The sequence below is a fragment of the Mastigoproctus giganteus genome, chromosome 12 (genome assembly GCF_048544385.1).
Source record: "Mastigoproctus giganteus isolate SK-2022 chromosome 12, ASM4854438v1, whole genome shotgun sequence".
Lineage (NCBI taxonomy): Eukaryota > Metazoa > Arthropoda > Arachnida > Uropygi > Thelyphonidae > Mastigoproctus > Mastigoproctus giganteus.
Window position 1 is genome coordinate 14,991,986 of NC_143586.1, and position 25,568 is coordinate 15,017,553.

A 25,568-nucleotide genomic window follows, 5' to 3' on the forward strand; every position below is an offset into this window, starting at 1 on the left:
ATGGCCAGTCTGCCTCTGTCAATAGAGAAAAAATATGAAATTGTGAAACACTTTGAGCGAAATGAAAGACAATGTGATATTGCATGTGCTACAGACCTAAATGAGGCAACGCTGAGAATTACAAAGAATGCAGAGAAAATAAAAACAACTTTCATAGCAAGAACAACTCAAAGTGTAATTAAAATCCATTAGATTAAGACACAAAGAATTGGAAGAGATGGAATGGCTGTCATCTGTTTGGATAGAAAATCAAACAAAAAACAAGTTTGCTTACAATAGAAGCAAAAGCATTAGCAATATTTTATTACGTAATAGTCGTAATAAAATACTTATGTATTTTATTACAATTATTTATTGCGTTTGGTAATGTTTTGGTTACAAATGTGTGTTCAGTCTTGGGTGGTCTGCACCTAACCCTATTTTTCCCATAAGGCCTGTTGTTTATATTGCACAAGGGTTTCTAGGAACACAACTATCGTGCTATATGAGGACTGACTGTAGATGGAAAAACACCAGTGGAATAAGAAGTATGAAAAAGGAGCACGGGTTTTGAGAACAAGTGAAGACCTATCTGGATTTGAACTTTTTTGGCATCAAGACTGTTCAAAATTCTTCTGACATCCTTTTGACAGAACACCACAAGAGACATTGAATGGAGTGTATTGCATTTGTATTGGCAAATGATGCAAGAAAGCAAGCTTATACAGCATCAGTCAAAAAAAAAAAAAAAAAAAATACACCTCCCATTTCACCTATTGATTCCCTCCAATCGTTTGTCTTGTTCTTCCATGAATTTATTTAAGTTATCAACTTCCACAACAATGGATGGAAGTTTGTTCCAGCAATCAACTACTTACTGGCTAAAGGTAAACTTCTGCAACCGTATTTTCTCAATTTGAATTTTCACCCCTTATGTGTGGTCTCAGCAAGAGGGAGAATCTCATCAGCATTGAGCTTGCTCAATCCATTCAAATCCTTAAGCACCTTAATCAGATCACTTTGCAGGTGTCTAGTCCATTTTTTATAATAATTTTAATCTTATTACAAAACAGCACAAATAAATTAGAACAAAAATTCTTTAGAATAATGCTTTAATTTCCTTGCATGCATTGTCAATTGGGGGTTTCATATACTTTTGCTTTAACGAAACCCCCAAACAAAATATCTAAAGGGGTGAGATCAGGAGAACATGTTTGCCAAGACACATCACTCCCGTATTCTGTACACTGACCTTTAAATATACATTGTACCCACTGTTGCACTTACAGTTTTGTGTGGTATGTTGTGCTGGAACCAAAGATATTGTCAGGCTTTGAGGTTTAACAAACTTTTTAACCGATCAAATATGTTAATGCAAAGTAATTCATAAAGTTTTGCCCCAGTCAGCATGTCATCTGTAAAAGATGTGCAGGCATCATATGCCACACATCTTTTATAGATGACAGACCATCTAACATTATGGGTTTCAGTGGATAGGAGCCCAGTAGCTGAAGTTGTCTGTTGATGAAGCCATCTCCAAGCATGATAGGGATGCAGTTTGTTCTTTTGAAGGATCCTTCAAATCCACATGTTCTTGATTCAGTTTGGAGAAAGCAGCATGAGAACATAGCACCTGGATGAGCTGTTGATGTTTGAAATGCTGGAAGTGGTGGTGTCACAGTTTGTGGGCTGTTTTTGTGGTACGTGCCTTGGGTCCTCTGATCACCATTAATCAACAGCTCAACAGGAATCCCTGCCTTTCTATCATTGACGACAAAGTATACCACAATGACAGTGTATCCAGACAACTCCAGCATCTATCAACCAGACTGTGCCATTCCACAAGGCCCTGCAGGTTGTTGGTTTTGGGAACATATAATGCAACATTTCCCAAACTTTTTTAGTAACAGAACACTTTTCATCTTGCAATATATTTGCAAAGCACAAGTTTAGCGGGAGCCAAAGAACTATTTGCTAATATTTTATTAATACAACACACTGTACATCAGGAGCATCTTTATTTCCAAAACTTGTAAACCCAAAATTCAAATAACTGTCATCATACTTTTGTTTTGGTCTTTTATTATTTGGTTCCTGTTTTTTTCACTTCGGATTTGTGGGGGGAAAAGTCTGCGATTGTTCATCATCATTTTGAAGTGTGACAGTATTGTGTTCGTTTTCATTGACCACAGTTGCAATACTAGAAGTACTTTTGCTTCTCGTTTTAAAGTTCCATTTTTCGACCACAAATCCATGGTCATTTATTTTAATAATAATATTTTGAAATACCGATAATTATCCAAAAAAAATTTATACAAGGAAGTGAGTTTAGTTATGATATCAGTTTGCTTACCTCTTTCCATCAACCCATGTATCCAGGCTAAATTGCATACGAATGGCATATTAGACCACTACATTGCTACTTTTTCGTAGATGTCATTACCCCTATGCATACTTTTCTATGCAAAGCCCACCAAAATAAAGTGTTCTGTGGTATATTTGATTATTAGTCTATGCCAGTATATTAATAACCGAAAAGAAAAAAAAAAGTTAAAAATTATGATACAAAAGTGGTGTATGCCACAAATATGCAAAACTTATTTATTTATTTATTTTTTTAATTATTAATAACGATGGAACACTAGTGTTCTGTGGAACAGTTTGGGAAATGCTGATATAATGAGCCTCCCATGACCGCTCAACTCAACAGCTTTCAACTCAGTTGAGCATGGACCTAATGGAAAAATATATTCAATGCTATGACCATCCATGTGACAATGTGGGGGCATTACTAGAACCTGCAACACTTTGGAGTTCATGCCAAGACATGTATGGGCTCTTAATGAATTGTCTTGCAATATGAAATACTACGTCACAGTTTTATATTAAATGATCCAAAATTTTTAAAGCTTTAAACTAATCGGAATCTCCCGCTATTGATCATCATAATGTAACATTCTTTTTTTATGTATTTGTTGTACTATGCAGTCCCAGCCAGCTTTCCTGGCAACCCTGCAACCTATTTACAATGCTGTACCACAGCAGTGTTGATGTGGATTCTCTCATAGAGAGAGCCTATTTGTTCTCACTGTAATGCCATGTCATACTGCAATACCATGAAGGTATCTGACAGTATAAAGTCCCAACATAAATTTCTGATGATCTCCAAAGATCCAATTTGACACTTGTAGGTCCACTGTGAAGATTCAAAATCATGAGTAGAAATTTAAACCAGAAATTGTGGTCCCAATGAAATTATTGGGACCACAATAATATTAACTGCCGTACAGTTCCAATAGTACGGCAGTTAATATTAAAGAGTAATACCTCAATCAGTCTCTACATACAGTCCCTGGAACCACAATCCAGCAGGCTCCTCTGGTGGTCTATTCCTCTGCTGGAGCCCCAATTTCTCTAATACAGGCCTGCCTGAAAAGCGTCACTAGTTTCCTCAACAACTGCTCTGAATCATCTGATACTACATGCCATCACTGATGTTGGTATCATTGTCTCAGTATCCACAGTTGAAGGACTGTGCTACATTCAGGCACCATGAATCTAATGTTGGTAGTATATCACAATTCTTTTCATTATGCTCCATGAATACCGACAGACAGCATGAGCCTCTAACTCCTGTTATAGAAATGGCATAATTGGTCAGTTTGGTTGATTGGAACAGTGGAACTCCTGCTGTAGTAATGAAGCAGTTGGCCGTTTAGATCAATCAGAATAGTATAATGGCACAGTGTCATTGAAGATATACCTGTAGACCTAACTCAATGGGCCATTTTTTAGAATTCTCTTTTTTTCCTTTTTTTTTTTTTTTTTTTTTTATATATATAATGTTAAAAACTCCAATTTAATGGTGTCAGTTACCACTGAAATATTATTAAACTATCAATCTGTAAAATAGCTACAGTATTATTTAGAGCCCTGTTTATTACTCATTTCAATATATTTTTTATAATTACACAAAGAAATGTTTACCTATGATGCTGGATTTTAGTACCAACATTCACTGTTTTACCAAGTCCATTCATTGCTATGGACTATCATCCGATGATATATATAGAATTACACAGATTTAGAGGCAGCATACATGTTTTTTTAAAATTTTATCAAACAAATGAAGAGCTGAGAAAACTTGGGTAAGTTGTTACTTAAAATATATTAATTAATTAAAGTAGATTTCCTGGAGTTTACATTTAAGAAGCTGTAATATATAGTTTCTTAATATTGCAATGCGTAATAACGTCTTATGTATATTGCATAGTGAGAGATTTAATAAACCTCATTGTATGTGATGCACTTGCTAAATTATATTGTTTTGTATTATGTAATATTATACAATTAAATTATATTTGTTTGTTATAAGAATTACTAAATAATTCTCTCTTAATACCTAGTGGGATATAAATATGCAAGGAGAAGGCGAACATCTCTTTATTTTGTTAGCTAAAATTTTTCAGATTTTGCAAAATGTATTAATTAAGGTGAGAAGCTTTAGTGGCTTCTTTCTTTAATTAGTAAATAAATTATTAAATGTTAAACATCATTACAAAGGATGTTCAGGTCATTATGATATTACAAATCCTTCTTTGACTACCTTCCATTCATTCTTCTTCCATGCTTTTTTAAATTTACTAATAGGTTTTAGTCTTAAACAGAGCATGCTCTCATTATTGCTTGCTTGACATTGTTAGTGTCAGCTTGACACTGTCATTTCATCTTCCTCTTAGACTGCTTGCCCCATTATGAGAAAACATGTTCAAAGCAAAATTGAATGGTAATGAATGTTCCGGAAGTTAAAAAGAAATACAAAAAAAATATTGTATATTTGGAACAAAAAATATTTATTTTAAAATAAAAGTTATATATATTATTACTAATGCTGTTGGTGCATTGTGCATCAGCAGAGAGTTAAGATAGATGTCAACTTGAAAAGAAATCACAGTAAGGAATATGATGATAACATGCTTTTACTGTGAAAATCTTCATAAAAATGTTTTGAATAATAAATAAATAATACCTATTAAATTAATTTTATACTTTTGTAATTTGATATGCCAAATTGGTGCTTATGGTGCTGTTATTTAAATGCATCACCATGGAATGAGAATGCGTACTGTGTATTGTATAAGTACAATATTATTGACGTATCAAATAAAGCAAAAGATGACTATTAAACACACTACAACAAAGAAGCTGGAGTGCAGGGCAAGTGGCCAAATTGGTAATTATTTTCTTCTTGAGATCTCAGGGGTAAAAGACATTCAAAACTAACTGTAAGACTTAGTAAAAAAAACAACCCAAGTTCAAAAATTTGCTACATTTTGCACCATGATTTTCTAAAAATCTTTCCCAGGGAAAGACCAGTGTATCCCCCTTTTCTTTGGGGGTGGGATCCACGACTTCCGACTTCCTCAGCATTTTGGATGTCTATATTTTACAGAGGAAAAAAAAAAGAAAGATAATGCAATAATGCTTATTTATACATTAATTTTTGCTTTGAATATCTGTTTTGGTAATCTCCTTCCATCATTCTTTCCCTGCTCATACCATCTGAATCTGTCTCACTTTTGGTTAGATATTTGTTGTGCCCTGTTTTCAATATTTGTAATCTGGCCCTACTGTTGCTTCCATCTGTTAGTACCATTTACTTTACTTAACCCATATACAAATTCAAACATGCGTGCATATCACACTGAAATTCTGTCAGCAGTGTGAATGTGTATGCACAGATTGTCTTCAAACTCTAAGGACATTTTTTTTTTTTTTTATGAGAACCCCAAACACGAAAGGTATCAAAACCTATAGTACTTAGTACCGTGCATGGGTTGAAAGAGAAGTATGGGGAGAGGGGGATGCCGGAAACTTTGCTCTAGAGACTAAACATGGGTTTCGCCACTTCAAGCCTCCAATAAGCAAAGTGGTGGTATTTCACCGGTTGATGAAAGTCATCTACCACCTTGTTATGACACCATGTGTTAACTTGGTTTACAACTATGTTAGCTGTTTTATGATAGTTTTTGAAAATCATTCACGTTAAAATTCACAATTCTGTGGTTTAAGTTTTCTAGTCACACAGACCCAGCTGATTGAGATGCTGAGGCTTTTGCCTAATGACCTCACACAGATTCTTCACTTATCACTGGAATATCAGACAATCCTAACCACACACACACCCAACACTCTTGACTTTTTTCTCATGAATCAAAGTACATGGTTGAGGTGAATGGTCCTCTAAGTGCCTCAGATAACAACTTGGTGATAGTCTCATCTCCAATGGCATCTTTTTCTCATGGCCATTTTCAGCCTCATGGCTTATAAAGAATGTGAAATGGGATGAACTGCATGATTTATATTCTTCCCTTTCTTTTGTTGGTTGTTTTGTTGTTTTTATGGAGGTTTAATGGCACATAAGCTGCTATGGCTATAATCCTTGGTTGGGTTACTGTTTTAAATCTTTTGATGTTACCATTTGCTCATATTGGGTCAGTGAAATTATTCTTGTTGTGATGAAATCCTTTATTCCACACTCTACCACTTAAATCTTGTCCTTTATCTAAAGCTTGGTTTTCCAATAAGTGTCCTAAGCTCTTCAAGACAAGAATATTGCATATCAGAATTGGTTCCCATCCAAATCTCCAGGTTTATTTTCTGTCTATACAGAGATGTCAAGAGCAACTATTTGTGTTTCACTGAACTTTTCCATTGAATTTGTCCATAAATGGGTAACATAAACCAGAATATCACCAGTGAATCGACACTGACGGAATCCATACTGGTGATCGTTGATCAGACGGAAGGTTTCTAGTTAGTTTAAGAGTTGGCGATTAATTGATTTCTTCATTACTATAGAAAGAGTAGAAGTAATTGCAATGGGATGATAATTGGATGGGAGAGATTTGTCACCCTTTTTAGGAACTGGCTGGATACCGAGCAAATTTCCAAGCAGAAGGAAAAACACCTTTGGAATAAGAAAGAGAAAAAAGGCGGCAAAGTATAGGAGTAAGTTCAGGAGCACAGATTTTGAGAACAGGTGGAGAAATACCATCAGCACCTGGAGTTTTCTTGCATCAACATTCGTCAAAATTCTTCTGACATCCTTTTGATGGAAGACCACAGGAGGCATTGAATGGAGGAGCGTATTGGGAATGGTTGGAGGCATTTTACCAAGATCATTAATACATGAGTTGGAAGAAACATGGGATGCTAGCAGGTCAGCTTTATCCTTGGCTGAAGTGACAACAGGACCATCTGGCTTTGACAGGAGCAGAGACTTTGATAGGAGCAGAGATGGGCAAAAGTTGCGGCCAATAGCTTTGGCAAGAGACCAGAATGCTCGGCTACCATTAGGGCAAGAAGCAAGTTTTCTACTCTTAGCTTAGCCCATTCAAAATCTAGTTTGGACTGATTAATAACTGCTTTACAATTGTTGTGAGCTTTGGTGTAGGCAGAAAATGAAACTGAAGAATTGGAAACAAGCCAATTACGATATGCATCGTTCTTCTCTTGAACAGCCTTAGCACATTTATAAGAAAATCAAGGTTTAGATAAAGGACAAGATTTTAAAGTGGAGTGTGGAATAAAGGATTCTATTCCTACAAGAATAATTTCACTGACATGATCTGAGCAAACATTGACATTAGAAGTTTTGAAACAGTAATCAGACCAAGGAAAAGAAGAAAAGAAATCTTGCAGGTCATCCCATTTTGCATTCTTGTAATGCCAAACAATACAAGATTGGGAATAGCCATGAGAGAAAGGCACCATTGCAGAAGAGACAATCACCAAGTTGTGATCTGAGGTGCCTAAATGACCACTCACTTCAACCGTGTACTTAGATGGGTTGTTTTTGAGAAAAAGATCGTGTTGGCTGTATGGTTAGGATTGTCCGGTATTCTTGTAGGTAAAAGAACAATCAGTGCAAATGAACAATCAGAACAATCAGTAATTGCCAAAGCCTCAGTATCTTGACCAGCTGGGTTGGTGTGACTGTTAAATGGAAGCCAGCTGGAGTTGTGAACATTAAAATCACCAAGGAAAATTTACCTCACTGTTAGGAAAGTGGGACTGGAGAAAGTTAAGTTGCAAAGAGAGGAAGTCAAAGAGCTCTAAGTGATTAGTGGAGTTGGGAGAACAGTAGAAACAACAGATGAATTTTACGCAATGAGGTAGAGAGAAGCCGACCGGGCTAGCCGAGTGGGTAAAGTACCTGCCTGGCAACCCAAAGGTCGCGGGTTCGATTCCTGCCTCGGGCTTGGATCAAAGTACTGCAAAAACCTTGGGGGGTGCAATATGGCCACAGAAGCCGATGCGCCAACAACTACAAAAAAAAAAAAAAAAAGAGGTAGAGAGATTTTAAGCCAGAGAAGATCAAAAAGAGGAGATTCCAAATTACCAAGTCACTGACATGGAATATCGGAACAGACATATGCACAAGTACCACCTTTGAGTCTAAAGGAATTATACAGTGAATAGTTTGGGCCACTGAGATGAGCAGTAGCTGAATCAACCGATAACTGAGATTCTATCAGAAAAAGTACATGGGATTTGCAGACCAAGTGGAAATGGACATAGTTGAGATTAGAATTGAGACCATGTATATTTGTGAAATGAACTAGGAAGTGTTTGTGAGGTTCAGATCTTTTCGCAGATAAGCTTACTCTATTAGTTTTACACCTATTAGTTAGGTGTAATCAGTAGTAAGAAAAAGTGTGGGGGGGGGGAATGCTGTGTGAAGTAATGAAATTTTTGGATATGGCACACACATGGTAAGAATATACCCAGTATGAATTCCACCAGTGATATACTGTCTTGTGTCACCTACCCATGGACAGATTTAGTGGAAAAGTTTGTTGAAATTTGAGCAGTTGCTCTTTACATTTCAAAGGCTTTTGATTGTGTTTGACATGAAGTTCTTCTAAATAAGATTCCATCTTATGGATTGCCAACTGTTTTCTGTAATTGGATGTCCAGTTTTCTCTGTGACTGACCTTTGAGGATGATGGTAGAAGGCTGTCTTCTGACTTCCCCACTGATGTTGGTGTTCTCCAAAGTTAAGTCTTTCTCCCACTCCTCCTTTTTCCTTTTGTAAATTAATGACCTTCTTCCAATGACAGAAAATCCTATTCGTAGTTTTGCTGATGTCAGCACATTGCATTCAACCTTCCACTTTAAGAACCTTGCCGTGTATAAACACCTTCAACTTCTGGAATATCTACTACTAATTTCTTAAATGTTGATCTCCAACAAATTCTCCAATTGGACAAAGATATCTTAGTTAATCTGAATCCTAAAATTCAGTCCTCGTATACCTTGCAAAAAAGGATTCTTCTGTCTTTACTTGATGACATGTATTTGTTAGAATTAGTTAGTGCAAAGAGAGAGTGAAAAGGCAATGATACTTTAGATGAAAAGGCAGTGATACTGCCATTTCATCACTAGTTTTGATTTTTCATTTCTACCTGAATAAAGAAATAGCATTCATAATTTCTTCATTTCAATCTTTTTCTTTGTCTGCAGTACTGTTTTCAGCTCTTGTGTTTAGCAAATCATCAGATTATTTATTTCATACTTCTAAAATTCTTTTCTGTTTATAACTTTACCTTTATGTTTGATTACCTTAGTTATGGTTCCCCCCCCCCCCAAGATCCAGAACATTTTTGAACCTTCTTGATACTAGTTTTCCCTGTCTTTTCCAAAATCTTAGCTTTGCACATCTTAGCCCTTATTCCTGTAGATTTGGTAGTTTTACTTGCTAAGAAGGCCTCCGTAGCCGAGTGGGCAGGAGCGGGAGTGCAGTAGCACACGCTCTTTGAGTAGACCGGGGTTCAAGCCCCTGACTGCTGAATACGGTCGATCTGCCAACCCGCACTGGACCAGCGTGGCAGATTATGGTCCATTTCCCTCAGCATGAATTGTTGAGGAGGCTTCCACCCTGCAGTGGGTTGATAATGGCTGCACTTTACTTTTACTTGCTAAAAATTTATTATTATGTTGTTTATTTTCCTTAACTACTACTCCCAGGGTTCACCATGGTATGCTGAATTTGCCATTTTTTTTCAGACTTTTTCTTCACTTGTCGTCTCTTTGCAGCATCCACTAAAGTTCTCTTAAAATTGTCTTTATTCATCAAACATTGTGTCAACTTCAAGAATGTCATTGAACCTTGACGTCTCTGTATTTGATGGTTGTTGGCAAATCTTTGCACTTGATTACATATACTATTTAATTAAAAAATTTGTTTTTGGAGTATAGTTCCTCCTCTCATTACTAATCTTTACTGCCTCTTGAGATTCCTCTCCTACAATAGATTCTTTTCCTCAGGCTGTGCCATTATAAAACTATGTAGTGACCTCTAGTCGCCAAGATAACAGTAATTTATTTCTTGTATTAGAATAAATTTCCATCAGCATTGATCATTCTTAAATATAAGTTTAGTTTGACATCTTCTTGCATATTTGTGATATATTGATGGCCTAACATACAGACACCTTGTAACCATCAATATCAATGGATTTCTTTATTAAATAAAAGAAATGCATCAGAATAGCACATTAATATGTTACATTTGATTTAAATATCAATTATACTCATTTTCAATACCTTGTTTACAAAATCAGTTAACGACCATCCACAACACAAAGGAAGAAATGAGACCTACAGGTAAGTTAAAAGGAATAGCAGGTAGAAGCTTAATTAATTAATAAATTTTTAAATAACATGAGAGTAAAGAAAAGTGAATTTGTACTATACGTAGAAAGTGTTTATTGGTATATATCACAGATACTTACAAGCAGGAATTTATTAATTTGTATGCAAATTATCACTTGTCTTATTATTGACTAAGATGATGGTTTTCAAGAAAGGAAAACTGGGTTAAAGTTTTTACCAATGAGTAAATGCCCTTTAAGTTTATCAGTTATTTTCCACATATTATATATGATTGAATGTATTGAAATCTGTATGTTTAGTTTGCACATCCTGAGTATATTTTGTGGCTTGCCAAATTTTAGCTTGTACTGAGCAGCTGATAAACTACAGTTTCATTGATATTTTAATCAATCAGAAGTTATTGGAACTTACTATTCTAAGTGATGTTTTGATTGAAAATGTGGATTATGTAACATTTTCTACAGGCAGAATTTTGTAAGTCACAAAGAACTGCAGCTTAAAAGTAGTAGTGTTATCAGTAGCTGTATGTCACTAGCTTTTAGTAATGGTAAATCATTAAGGAGCCATTCACAAATTATGTAACACAAAGGGGAAATTTGCCCATTTATAACAAGATTTAATTGATTTATTCAAGTCATAAAAAAAAACTTCAATTTGTTATATTTGGGCTAGAGGGCATTTCTTTGTGCTCTCAAAAACAAGATTGCCATCCTCACTTCATTTCTACCATGTCCATAGCTGTGAACTCTGGATTTATGATGGAGAATCTGTCTTTACTCAGTTTGACCCTTCTCCATCTCCCTCTTAATATAATTGGTAAAAAAGTTACTCTATCTTTTTGCAAAAATTCAGTTTTATTCTTTTCACAAATAATAAAAATATGTTAAAATTGGATTATTGTTATATATATTTTTTATTTTGTAATTTTTTTCTTATATTTGTTAATGAATTGGCCATCAGATTTGTTGTGGTAGTGTACATTGCAAAATAGAAACCTGGGATGATAGCATTGTTCTCTGTTATTACAATCATTTTATAGTACTTGTGTAGTGCAAAACTGAATTAACAATGTTCAGTAAGATGCCAAAGAAATATAAAACTTCAGAAAACATATATTGAAGATTTTCCATGTGTTGCAAAATCTGAAAATAACTTGTTTGCTTTGTGTACTGTATGTAGATGTGATATTTTCAATTTCAAGCAGAGGAAGTGTGGTGTAATCAGACATTAGTAAACAATAAACACGAAGAGAGCATGTGGTGCATAGAAAGAAATGCAAAATTAGATGTTACGTTTCATTGTGTGATGATGATATCACATGTCCTGACTTTTTATCTGCATCTTTTTGTCATAGAATATAATCTTCCTATGACTTGTGTTGATGATGCAGGTGCATTGTTCAGAAATATGTTTCTCGATAGCAAATTAGCAAGGAATACAGTTATGGAAGAACAAAAACAGCATGCACAGATAGAGAAAGAAGAGGTAGTGATGGTTCTGAAAAATGGGATATTTTTGATTACTACAGATTGTAGGGCTAAGGTAAAGAAAGCCTGCACGAGAAGCATGCATAAGTTTGATGAAATTTACCAGTAAAAGTACTCTGCCGTAACGTCATTTGTATTGTTGCTTGCTCGGTAAACAGATGGTGGGTGTTATCGGTCAGGAGTAGAAGTTGAATCCCATGGGAGTTTGAAACCCTCCCGAAGTATGGGGGGGGTAACCTGACCTTTTTTCCTTTAGAATCACTAATCGAATCACGAACAGAGTCATATTGGAAGTTCTGGCGTCGTAAAAAATGTTGGTAACGTAGTTTCACCAGTAAATTTTTCGAGGTCTGCCATGCTTCTCGTGTGGGCTTCCTTTGCCTTTTTTTTTTTTTTTTTCTCTTAATAAACAATTTATCCACTAGTGATTCTAAAGAAAAATGGTCAGGTTACCTCCTCCAATTCGGGAGGGTTTCAATCTCCCATGGGATTCAATTTCTACTCCTGTCCAATAACACCCACCGTCTGTTTACCGAGCGAGCAACAATACAAATGCCGTTACAGCAAAGTACTTTTACTGGTAAATTGCATTGAACTTTTGCGTGCTTCTCGTGCAGGCTTTCTTTACCTTTGCCGATTGTAGTAATCAGAGCAAGTCCAAGCATTGTGGTGACTTTTTGTAATAATAATAATAATAAAATCATCAAATCGAAAGCAGCTTGCTCTCAGTGCCACATTTGGAAGGTGACTATTGGGTACAACTAACGCATCACTTGAATAATCTGAAGGCATGTTGGATTCCTTTAAAAAACCGTCTGGTGCATTGTATTGATAATGTGCCTGTTATGGTAGGTCTAAAAACTGGAGTAGCATGGTTATTAAAAGAGGAGATTAGGCACTTGCTGGTAATAGACTGCCCTTGTACTATTAATTAGTGTGCTGAAAAGGAGACTGTTGCCTTCCTGTGAAAGGGGATGAAAATTTGGTGGAAATTAAGTTTTGTTGTTTGTTTGTTATTTGGTTTTTAGGAGCATTAGCAACTAAGGCCATATTGCTCCGGGGATATGCGGTGGTTATTCCCTGACCTTTCCGTATCCTCCGTATTTGGTGGTCACGGGCTCGAACCCCGGTCTGAACAAGAAGCGTGTGCTACGCACTGCTGCTCCTGCCCACCTGGCTACGGAGGCGTTGGAAATTAAGTTGCAGCACCATTTAATAAAGAAGTTAGAATTGGTCAGAAAAGCAATATTGAGCACTTTTCAGAGTTAACAAATTTGAATGGTACAATAAGCAATCACTAATGAGTGCCACTGACTTGTACTCAATTTCAGTTTATGATCCATAAGTTTTGAAAGAAGACAAGTTGATGAATTTAAGAAAAAACTGATGAAAGCAGTCCTAAACAGGCCAAGCCAAATGATAATTCTAGGCATGTCATCCTCACTCATGCAGAAAGCTTGTTCATGTTTTTCTGTTCTGGCTAGAATAAAGCAATTGCTTGTTTCTTTTAAATCTTATTCTGTTTTGAAATATGAAAAGAGCTCTGCAATTCTTATTCTTGTAGAAAGTCTGTTCATGTTCCTCTCTTTTAGCTTGAATAAAGTAATTTGCTTGAACATCTGAACATAACTTTTTATTCCAATGTACCTCATAAGGTACATAGGGCTGGAGGTTTTTATTTCAAGTTACGTTGAAGAATGCCATGTGCAAATTTGTTTTACTAGCAGTTTTCAAATGTTCCATTTCCAATTTGGAAATTGATAGCAGATTAAACCAGAAGGATAATTCCTACTTAGCCATTGGAATTTCTGCTGCCAAGGTTCTTGGAGAGCCTAAAACAAGAGGAGGAGATTCTGTTCTTTTTCTCACTGAGGGAGTATGTTATGTCTGCATATGAATACATAATGTGCAAGTTCCTATTGAAAAATTGTTTTTATAAATGCTGGGGTAGCACAAATTTCATTTTCAAATTTGAATTTGTGAACATGTTTCCAGTGCTTCTTGATTTTGTTAGAGGTAGAGAAATTGATGAAACTGTAGATGGTCTGTGACATCAGTTCTCTTCTGTCAGTTTCAGCATGAGAACCTATAGATGGAATTATGAAAGAAGAAAGAATTGATGTATGGTAATCCTTATTTGGAGAACTGACAAGTGAAGCAACTTGAAATAACAAATTTTCCCAACTTGTGCTTGGCATTTCAACACTTCATCAGTATTGACTCTGAGAAAATATTCAGCCAGGTTAGAAAACAAACTGGGTTCAGGTTTTTCAGAATTGAATTTATTGCTGTATTTATTTTGAGGCTAGTAAATGAGGTCAGTATCAATCATGAACATGGAGGGAGCCACTATAAAGATTTGAGTCACAGAAAAGGGGGGGAATTAGACATTTCGGGTGTTGCAGGGAGGGAAGGGTGCTTGATTAGCGGGGAGAAATGGATGACTGTAAAATTTTCATATTGAAATTGAATTCAAAAATATGACATAAATACAAACTAATGGGGAAAACTGATGGGCCGGACCTCGGTTTACATTTTCTCAGCATGTTTGTTGACCACTGGAATAAAAACTACATACATGTCTGAGTGGTTGACACCCTGCTGAAATTATTATTAATTATTATTATCTACATGGTGCAAGGAAGCCTGAAGTTTATGCTGCACCAGCCAAAAAAAAAAAATTCCCGAGTTACCCTGTGAGAGAGAGAGAGAGAGAGAGAGAGAGAGAGAGAGAGAGAGAGAGAGAGAGAGAGAGAGAGAGTCAAAAGTAGAAGGAAATCACCAAGAAATAGAAGAATGATGATATCCAGCTCAGGACCCTGGGTGTGCAAAGCCCATACTCACCAGATATGAATCCCCTTTTGTGAGCATACATGTATATATACATTTCAGATTGTGTGTTTATGTATGAATTGCTTAGAAATATTCATATAGTTGTTGCCATATCTCACCTCTGTTTTAAGAAATTGTAGACAGTTTATAATAGATGTCAATAAAAAAAAAGCTTAAATGGTAATAGTTAAGATGGCAAAGGCATGCAGTTATATTGGGAATTGTGATGGCCTATTTCATAAAGGAAAAAGGAGGATCTCTACTAAATGTTGCATTCGTTTATGAAAGAGGAGCACAGGCATTAGGAATTTCTTGAGTAAGCATTACTAAGCATGTGGATACTGAATGGAAGCTATCGATCCTGGGGAAAAGAAGACCAAAAAGACGTGGAAGTATTACTGGAATCAACAATTTCAGTAAAAACTGTTTAAGGCATTTGATCATAATAAATACACTAATAATTAGAATGTTTCATTAAACAATTTACTGGAATTGATTAAGGAGGAGATTGAATTCAGTGATAACTAAGTGTTGTTGCACCACATCATAAAAGCTCTTGGATTTCAATGGTAAAAGCATGATAATTGTAAACATTTTAACTGAGTGTGCAGACATTGCAGTTGCCAGGAGAAGATATCTGCACAAATGAGCAAGCAAGATGAATCTAGTGAATCTAATGAATATCTGCAACAAAGGTTAGCAAGATAAATCTGGTAGCTGTCTTTTGAAAAGTGCAAATAGCAGCAAAGGTGCACGATTTATTGTCCTGCACGCTGGTAACGAACACAGCTGGATTCCAGGTACAAGTTTGCTATTTGGCTCAGAAGTAAAGAAGAGTAAGTGTTACCACCTTTGCTTTTGAGCATATGATTACCACGATTTGGTGAATTCTGAAATTTTTCAGCGGTTAGAAACCTGTTATTACCAAATACTCCAAGAAGAAGCGTAATTGTATTTGACAATCACCCCATCATTCACAGCAGATAAACAGGGCTCCAACAGCTGCATGGAAAAAGGACTAAATTAAATTGTCCAAATAATGTTTCTTATCCATTGGACTTAGAAAACTGAGCTGTTGAAAATAAACTTGCAATGAGACATTACGCTTTGGATGAACTTTTAGAAAAGCATGTCTATTAATTTTAAGGTTACTGCCATACCATTGTGACTTCAATCCTATCGAATTCTGTTGGACTCGGACAAAATCACATTATGAAAAAATGTTGGTAGAAGCGTAGTTTACAATGAATCAAATGTAATTGCTGTGCGGCAAGAAGCATTAAATCAGGTGACACTTGATAGATGGGCTTGTGTACATCATGTGAGAGATTTGGAAAATAATCATTGGGTTACATGTAGGCGTGTATGGTATCTTATGTTCTTACACCCACCCACCCCATTTTAGTCCTATCTGGGAAGCAGTGTCATGTAGGGTTTCAGTTTGAAACTGACACTTTTTATCGTTACAAGAACCTAGGAGCTTTGAAAGACTTTAGCTTCCCACAGAAGTGAAACAGGAAAGCTTACAAGGACCTTGTTTCAAGAGTGATTCTGCCATAATTTCCACCTTGGAGTAAAGATTTACCTCAGCAAGGATGACTTGTCAAAGAAGGCATTGCAGATCATTGTCATAGGTTGCCCAGACAACCTTGATGAAATGAATTAATGACAGGATTGTGGGGATGGAATGGCAGTCTATTATCATTCCCCAATGCAAAATCACAGCCTGTGGACCAAAATGTAATTGATAATTTTAAGTGACACTACCATATGATTGCATTCACTAAATATTTGAAGGGCACTGATCGAGAAAAGAACCCACTTTAAGGAAGCCAACTGCACTTCTGACATTAAAGCATTTCCAAATTGCTTCAGTGAGAAATGTATCTGTTTTCTTTAGATTTCAAGGGGAGCCATTCCCCTTGAAATCTAAAATTGAAATTATTGAGTTGGAGGACTGGTTAAGTTTGAAATTAGAGCCTTGTGATGTATTGTTGGTCAAGACCTGCTTCAATTAGGCAAATTCCAAGCTGCAAGAGTTTCCTGATGAACTCTGATATGAATGAATTTCTGAATATGTCAAAGTTACTATGAATTTTGAAATGAATAGATTGATATTAAGTATTAAGAGGTAATGCTCTGTTCATCTGTCTGAATGCAGAGAAAGGATGATCTTCCTTGTGGCAATGAAGATTGACACATCTTCAATGCTACTTGGAAGTTGTGCATGAAAGTAAGAAGGTTAGGAGGAAACAATACTACAATTTAAAAATTTCAACTCAGAAACCAGCTTATTTGCAAGTCAATTTTTCGGATCGAATTCAAATAGAAAACATCATAGAATCATAATTTTTTTAGTGAAACCATGAATGCTGAACCTTATGTAAACAGTATGTTAGCATGAAGGATTTTTTGATCATTTATCCGGCAAGCTTGGGACTAGAGGTGACCTGGATTTTCCGGTTTTCTGGACCAAGGCTTAATATATACTTAAAATATAAAATAAACAATGAAAAGTAAAGAAAGAAATTGTATTTAACAGATACAAATTAATACACTTTTAAATCAGGGTCTGTTTAATCAATATTAATCCACTAATCTTCATCTGGGGGACAGGAAGAGAAGAAGCACAGGTATTGAAGGTTGAGGCTCAGGCTGAACTTCACTTGAAAGTTTCCGGTTGTTCTTTGGAAATATGTCTTGCAGATTCTGTTGTTTCATATACTTTGGTTTTTCTTTAATGAAAACCTCTTGTATTTTATACATCCACGTTATATGCTGCTCACTGATGAAGCTCTTTTGCTCCATTCCCCAAATCAGTTCCTCAGTCAGGCTGATGCACCTATCTATAGACACTTTCTCTTCTTCTTCCAGTGCACTGTCATCACCATCGTCATCATCACTCTCATCTGATTTGTTCTTATCAGCATTCATTACCATATTTACAATTTCACTATCAGTGTTGGAGCACAACTGGAGCATCACCATCAATGTTTATACATTCTTGTATAGCTCCTTCATCAAGTGACTTAGCTACTTCACAGGACAAACCTTTTGCATATTCCAATAAATTCTTCACTATTTCTTCTTCACCAGACATACTAAAACCACAAAAATCAGGTTCATCCTCACCGCCAAGAAATAAGTTAGATGGTAATAGTTTATGCCAGCCATTTATCAAAGTATTCTTGGGTACATTGTCCCAGAACTTTGCTGCACTCCAAAGTGCGTCTTTAACATTAAATGCTTCCCGAAATTCTTTTATCCCTGTAGCTTTGTTGCAAGTGTCTAGCATTTTCCGCAAAAATACATCCCTGTGCCCGCACAAAGAATGCCTTGGTTTAAAGGCTGAATAAGTGAAGTATAGTTGGGATGCAAGTAACAGCACATACATTGTCCTTGACTAGAATTTCAGCAGGAGGGTGTGCAGAACAGTTATCAAGCACTAAAATAATTTTAAATTCATCAGGTAGTCCCACAGATTTACAATGAGCCCTGGCGTCAGGCACAAAGTTCTTTAGAAACCAATCGGTGAAAATCTGTGTTGTAATCCAAGCTTGCTTATTTGCCTTATAAATGACAGGAAACACCCTGACTCCCTTAAATGCCCTAAGATACTGATTTTTCCCAACAGTGAGTAATTTGCACTTGTGGGTGCCAGTTGCGTTGGAACATGCAAGAATCGTAAGTCTTTCCCTAGAATCCTTAGCCCCTGCTGAGGATTCTAGGGAAAGACTCATCTGGTGATACATACAATTTCCTTGGTATGTAATGCCAGAATAAAGCAGTTTCATCTGCATTGTACACCTGTTCAGGTGACAGTCCCTCACCAGAAACTAACTTGGTAAATTCATCTAAGCCTCTGCAGCATTGTGGTCTGTAGAAGCCCTTTCTCCATAAACCTTCAGCTTGAGAATGTCATGCCTTTGTTTAAATCTGTTGAACCACCCAGTTGAATATTCACATGGAGTTGTCAAATTTAATTCCTTGTGAAAAAGTTTTTAGCTTGGGCCATTGCATAATGGAACGATCAAGTGGAAACTTATCACTCTTACGCTGCCTAATCCATTCAAGCAACACTGTTCTTGTCTACACTCTTTGATTGGTGTAAAGTTTTTCACTTGTCCATTAATTTAGGCACATCACTGTAGAATTTTTTAAGTATCTGTTTCTTGATATCATAGATAACTCTACTTTCTTCGATATACTGAGCGCAAAATGTTTCCTTTTAGACATGGTATTAAATGAAAATTATAATAAATGGGGACAAATAATCACATACATGTAGAGGGGCAAGTGTACGCAGCAGCTGTCATACTGAAACTGACACGCGATTGATTGCTATGATTCACATTTGCTATATTCTGCACCTGCACATTGTCAAAAAAAAGCCCGCCAGATTCGAAACTAGCCAGTTTCAAAAATAGCCAGTTTTCTGGAAGCCAGATAAATGGTCCGGTGCCTGTACTAGATTAAAGCTTTGATTCCAGAAGATAGTGCATCTCTATATCATGATTGGTCATTAAGAGAATAATTCTACTGAGGATATTTATGGCAAGTGGATAAGGACAATAAAGTTATATGAAATTGCTGCTCTGAAATACTGATGTGACCATTTGATTTTTGACCCCCCCCCCCCCATAAGGCAAAGAATTAAGGTAAAATAAGAAAATTTACTACTGGTAGATAACCATCCAGCACACCCTCACATGTTGGATTTATCTAACATAAAACTGGCGTTTTTGCCTCCAGATGTAACCTCTATTTAACATCTAATAGACATAGACATTATTAAAAGTTTGAAAGGTTATTTCAGGCAATTCTTAATTCTTCAACTGGTCCATTGATTGATGAGAATGAGACTAACATGACAGTATTTCTGTATTGGATTTCTTTCATGTACTGAAAGATTCATGGGATGCCGTTACACCTGAAATTGTGATAAGTTGTTTCAGAAATCTGGTTTATCATCCGGAGAATAATCCAGTGGTGATCAGAATGTTAATGAAGACAATCTACTACCTCTATCAGAATGACTGAAATAAAATGGAATTACCCATTTTGGACATTTAATGACATTGACAATTTCATTCATGTGGATGATGATTAGCTTGCTGGAATTCTTATGAGAGTGATGTAATAGAGACTACTAAGCAAAAAGATGGTGACAACAACAATATTGAATTTGTTGAAGATGCAATCACTACAAAATCCATGCAACTTACTCGCAAGCTCAAAGTTGTGGAGACATCAGTTGAACTTTTTAAAATCAGTCACACTTGTGATGGCATTTTTAATTTGCTAAGTGTAATAAAAGGAAACATAAGAGGTTTCAAATTGAAATTGATGTAACAGGCTACACTTCTGAATTATTTTTATAAAATGGGGAGTGATTAATGATATATCTGTAAGTAGGTTTTTTATTTGCTTATTTGAATTTTTTTTTTATTTATATGCATTTTTATGTTAAGTATGTGTGCCTTTTGTTTATTTACTTTACTTATTTATCTTATTCACTTTTACTTGTTACATTGATACTTATACATGGATGTTTTTAAATTCACAGGTATTATGTATAACAGCTATATTGAGCAAAATTACCCGGTCCTATAGTACTCATGGTAACCAATTCAACTGCACTTCTTGCACTAGATGTATCTTTAAGCAACTGTTGTGCTACATATGCTCATTTTCCTCCCAGTAGCATTAATCCTTCTATACAGAAATTCCAGTTTTCCTTATACTGGCATACAGGGTGTGGCTATTAAATAACAAGACTATATGCACAGCCACTACACACCAAGCATCTCCTGAGAAACAAAAGCACAGGAGTTAACCCTGAACATTTCCAAGTTATCTTTCCCTTTTTGCAGTTTGCCAGAAAATGACAGATAGGAGAATTTTGGTGTGAAGAAATTAGTGCTAACTCAGCATTCCAATGGGCGTTTATGAGAACTCGAAGCGTAGAGTCGATGACCTAGAAGGAATTAAAATGGGGCCCCCCCCATCTAGCTCTCAGCTGCCCAACTCAACGCCAGAGTTCACACTTGTGCATCAGACAACACAGCGGCAATCTCTAAGGCAGAATACACTGGTCCCACAGGAGGCGGTTATTGCCAGTGACTTTATTGTCAGAGAAATGGTAAATATGTTGTGCAAGAAGGATAGGTGGAATAGGACTAGGGTATGTCTGCCAGGCGCAAAAGTTGATGACATTATAGAGCAAGATTACTAGAAACCAATTGTGTAATTTATCTGTCATGCTATATGCTGTGTTTTGCATGCTCCACCTACTTCGTCTGTCTATATTGCCTTGTAATTCAACGTCAACGATACCAACTTCCACGGAAGATCTGCCATGCTCATGTAAAAGATCCCTAAGGTGTCTAAACCTTTTCAGGCTTCCCTTTTTGTTTGCTATCTCAGATTAGGTGTGACTGGGGGTAGAGAGAAAGGCTCTACCAGTAGCTGTATGTAACTGCTGGCATAGTTCTAAGTTTCATAAGAGCATGAAATTCCCTTCACTAAAAAAGACTAATATCTTTTTGAAGTTGTGGGGGTGAGAGGATAAACTGTAGTGCTTATATAATTGTCAGGGATGTTCATTGTCCATCTCATCTGACTTCAGACTTTCCAGAAGTTGCTATTTTGCAGTCGGGTCACAGTATCATGATGACATTGTAACCATCTGCCAAGTGTTCCTCATTCAGAAACTGTATAGTTACCACAAAAATTTTGTAATACTTTCCTGTGTATTTAAAAATTCATACAGCTTAATTTAATAATGTTTAAAATTTTTGTGGTATTGTTTGCTGTATTTAAAATGTAAATAGCTTAATCGGGATTGTTTAATGTAGGATTTACTTAAAGACACAACTACAGTCAAGGGTAAAGAGAATGGCTTTTGCTTTCATAAGGATGACTAAAGTGGTCTTGGACAGTTTCTAAATTCTATGCACTGCGACCAAATGATAATATAACCAACACCAAATTTTAAATGGGAAGCACTCAGAGAAATAATCATAGAAGCTACTAGGTTTTTCATACCAACTAAGAGATGAGACTAGACTTGTAGCAGAGAAGAAAAATACATGGGATGTATATAAATTATCAGGTAATACAGAAGCCTGTGTTAAATATACTAGTCTGTAATCAAGTCATAAAGGAGGTTACACAAGCTAAAGCAGATTACACAAAGCCTGCAAAGAATGCCAAGAAAAGCAACAGAGACATCTTTACTTATATTAACAGTGGAAGAAAAGGGTTGAATCACATTGATCCAGATGATAGTTTTACTGTTGATGATCCTGCTCAGATTGCAGACATGAAGAGTTCTTTAGGGAGTGGAATGCCAGAAGTTTATCAGAGTTGAACAGGGGGCTAAATAATTTTTTGATAACTGAGAGGGAAGTGGAATAGAAATTGAAGCTTAATGTAAAAAGGCTGTGGATGGGATCGATCTAATTATCTTAAGGGAAGCAGCAAAAGAGGTAAGCAAATCCCTAACCCAAACCCATAATTATGAGAGCACCTTTGGATTGAGGAGTGGTCCCTATGGAGATAAGCAAATGTATCCTGAATTCCCAAAGGAGGATTACATTAGATACTATGATGTAATAACAAAGGAAATGGATGCAAAATATTTTTGATGTCATATACCTGTGTTTCAGGAAAGTTTTTGATACTGTTGTACATAAAGCACTACTATACAAATTGTAGCAGTGTGGCATTAAGGACAAGGTTCTTCTATGGATAAATGGGTGGTTCAGTGGGAGAAGACAGAGTAGTTATTAATGAACATTTCATGGGCTAGTGTTGTTTTCAGGCCCATTGTTCTTTTCAGTATTTATTAATGATATTGATGAAGGTATGTCAGGCTTAATGTCTAAGTTTGCAGATGATACAAAGGTTGGTAGCATGGTTAATGACAGTAATCAAGGTAAGCTCTTGCAACAAGGTCTAAAATAATTCTACATATGGGGTGAGAAATGGCAGTGTAAGTTTAAAATCGAGAAATGTTAAACTTCAAGTTCAAGGTTGATTGATTTGGTAGTTGTTGGCGCATCGGCTTCTGTGGCCATATTGCACCTCCCAAGGTTTTTGCAGTACTTTGATCCAAGCCCGAGGCGGGAATCGAACCCGCGACCTTTGGGTTGCCGGGCAGGTACTTTACTCACTCGGCTAGCCCGGTCAGCTCAAGTTCAAGGTGTTCTAATTGTTCTAATTGTTTTATATGTGGTAAAGTTATCACGATAGTTCAAATCAAAATACCTTTCATGGAGATTGGTGTTAATTAGATTATTGTATTATCAATTATGATTAACTTATAACGTAAACATGATAGAATAATACATCATATAACCTAAACTTGATAGGCGAGTATGTTGCTGCATAACTAGTGAATTGGAGTAGTGTTATTATTGCACTTACGTGTTAGTTTAGTGTAGCACTCAATTATATTCAATTCCGTTTAAAAATATTGAATTATATTGAATTTAAACGGAAATCATGCTTCAGACTAGAGCAGCAAAACAACAGCACACAGCATTTTCTTGCATTCTCTCATCTTGTGAACTCCTTTGACACATTGTGGCCATTCTAGAGTATAAACAGAAAAGGTATTTATTTTTTATCCCTGTGTAAATTTTTTCAGTAGGAATATGTTACTAAATTCATGGTATTCACACAAACCACAGAATCTGTGCCCTCTTCCATCCCAAACCTGTATGTTATTTAACAAAGGTTATACTTCTTAAAATAACAATAAAAGGTCTCTCAAATGTGATCTAATTGATTGAAGCAGCATGGTCCATGTAGGTATAGAGGGACACCACATCAAAACAACATCTGTTCTTTAAAATTTATTTCTTGTGAATATGTTGAACAAATTCTGAAATTGATTTTATGGTCATTTAATTTATGATTTACTTATTATTAATTTAGTAATTATAAATTATTTTATGTAATCTGTATTTTCCACTAAAGATGAGATGGGTTCTGAGTAGTAACTGTAGAGCTGGCAAATAGTCTATTGCAGAGCATATTTTGGTGCATCAAAATAAAAATACACCTACGCATAAAGAGCAGATCCAAACATCCACCAAAAATTAACATCATAGTATTTGCAAATATTATCGTTTTTATAACGCATAAAGTATTTAAGGGCAAAGGCCTCATGTACGAGGTAGAATGACTAATATGTAGGTTAGTGCAAATGAATCATTTTAATATTGTAGATATGAATCATTTTAATAATGAATTATATCTACAAAAGTAGTTAAATTAATTAATTAAATTAGCATCGTTTTGGTTATATTTCATATTGTGATTGCCTTCACAATGAGTTGCCATGGTATTGTACTACCTCAAATAAATAACACTTCACCAGTGGAGAAGACTTGTTATTTATTCTCAGTGGATACCACCACCACCACCCAGACGGCACCGTTTCAAAGCTTGTTGGCTTCTCTTCCGCTGAGAATAAATAACAATAGTCTTCTCCACTGGTGAAGTGTTATTTATTTATTTTAGGTACAATACCATGGCAACTCGTGAAGGCAGTCACAATATGAGATATAACCAAAACGATGCCAATTTAATTAATTCATTAATTTAACTACTTTGGTAGATAGCTATGTTAAAATGATGCATTTGCACTAACCTACATATTAGTTTTTATAACAATATTAAATATTATACTTGTTAAATATTGTCCACTTAACATTTTGTTCACAAAAAGTATGTAGAGGTAAAAAAAAAAAAATTGATAGGTCAGTCAACCTTGAGAACTTGTTTATTTTTAGAGTAGCTTTTATTATAAAAGATACAGCAGACCACACTGGCCCCTTCTGTAAAAGACACAGTAGGCCACAAAGTGAGTTATGCTGTGTGAATTGGCAAACGGTTGCTTGAAGCTTCCACTGTTTCCTTTCTTCTGTTTTCCTTTCATTCAGCCATCAAACAATAACTGAATTTAGGGAACTGGTTAACTGAATTTTGGAAATGGCAGATGAAGTAAAAGTTTAGAGGAAAGAACATGTGTTTTCTGGAATTAGATGCACTTTTTCCCTAAAAAATATCACAAAATTGATTTGCCTGCATCTTATGGTCTGAAGGCATATTACTTGCATGCAGTGATAGTTTTTTTGTAGTAGAAGTAGTGGTGGCAAATTATGCAAGAAAGCAAGCTTATATATAGCTTGCTTTGTAGCATCATTTGCCACTACTACTACTACTTTTTTAGCATAAGCAAAAAAAAAAACAAAAAAAAAAAACACCACCTACAAGCTTTTGCCCATCCATCTTCTCGAAGAATTAACAGTAGTAGAGGCATATGATGCAAGAAAGCAAGCTTATACAGCATCAGACAAAAACACTTCCCATTTCTTCCTTGAATTTATTTAAGCTATCAAGTTCCACAGCGACAGATGGAATTGTTCCAGCAATCAACTACCCGCTGGCTAAAGGCAAATTTCCGCACATCTATTCGACATTTCACGACATTTCAATTTCACTTTATTCCCCCTTGATTTTGTAATCTGAGCAAGAAGAAGAATCCCACCAGCATTGAGCCTGCTCAAACTATTCAAG

At 35.9% G+C, this 25,568-nt stretch overlaps 1 protein-coding gene across 4 annotated transcripts in view; it reads left to right on the top strand.

Moving 5' to 3' along the window:
- The window catches only part of LOC150076724 (splicing factor U2AF 50 kDa subunit-like), a 221,650-nt gene that overhangs the window by 33,141 nt on the left and 162,941 nt on the right, over positions 1–25,568 (top strand). The window contains exon 2 of one of the 4 annotated variants that reach the window (XM_090385650.1): positions 10,608–10,650. The exons of the other annotated variants lie outside the window; for them this stretch is intronic. Within the exon in view, the coding sequence (XP_090241776.1) occupies positions 10,638–10,650 (13 nt within the window). The 5' untranslated portion in view covers positions 10,608–10,637. The remainder of the gene's footprint in view (positions 1–10,607; positions 10,651–25,568) is intronic. 4 annotated transcript variants of the gene reach the window in all.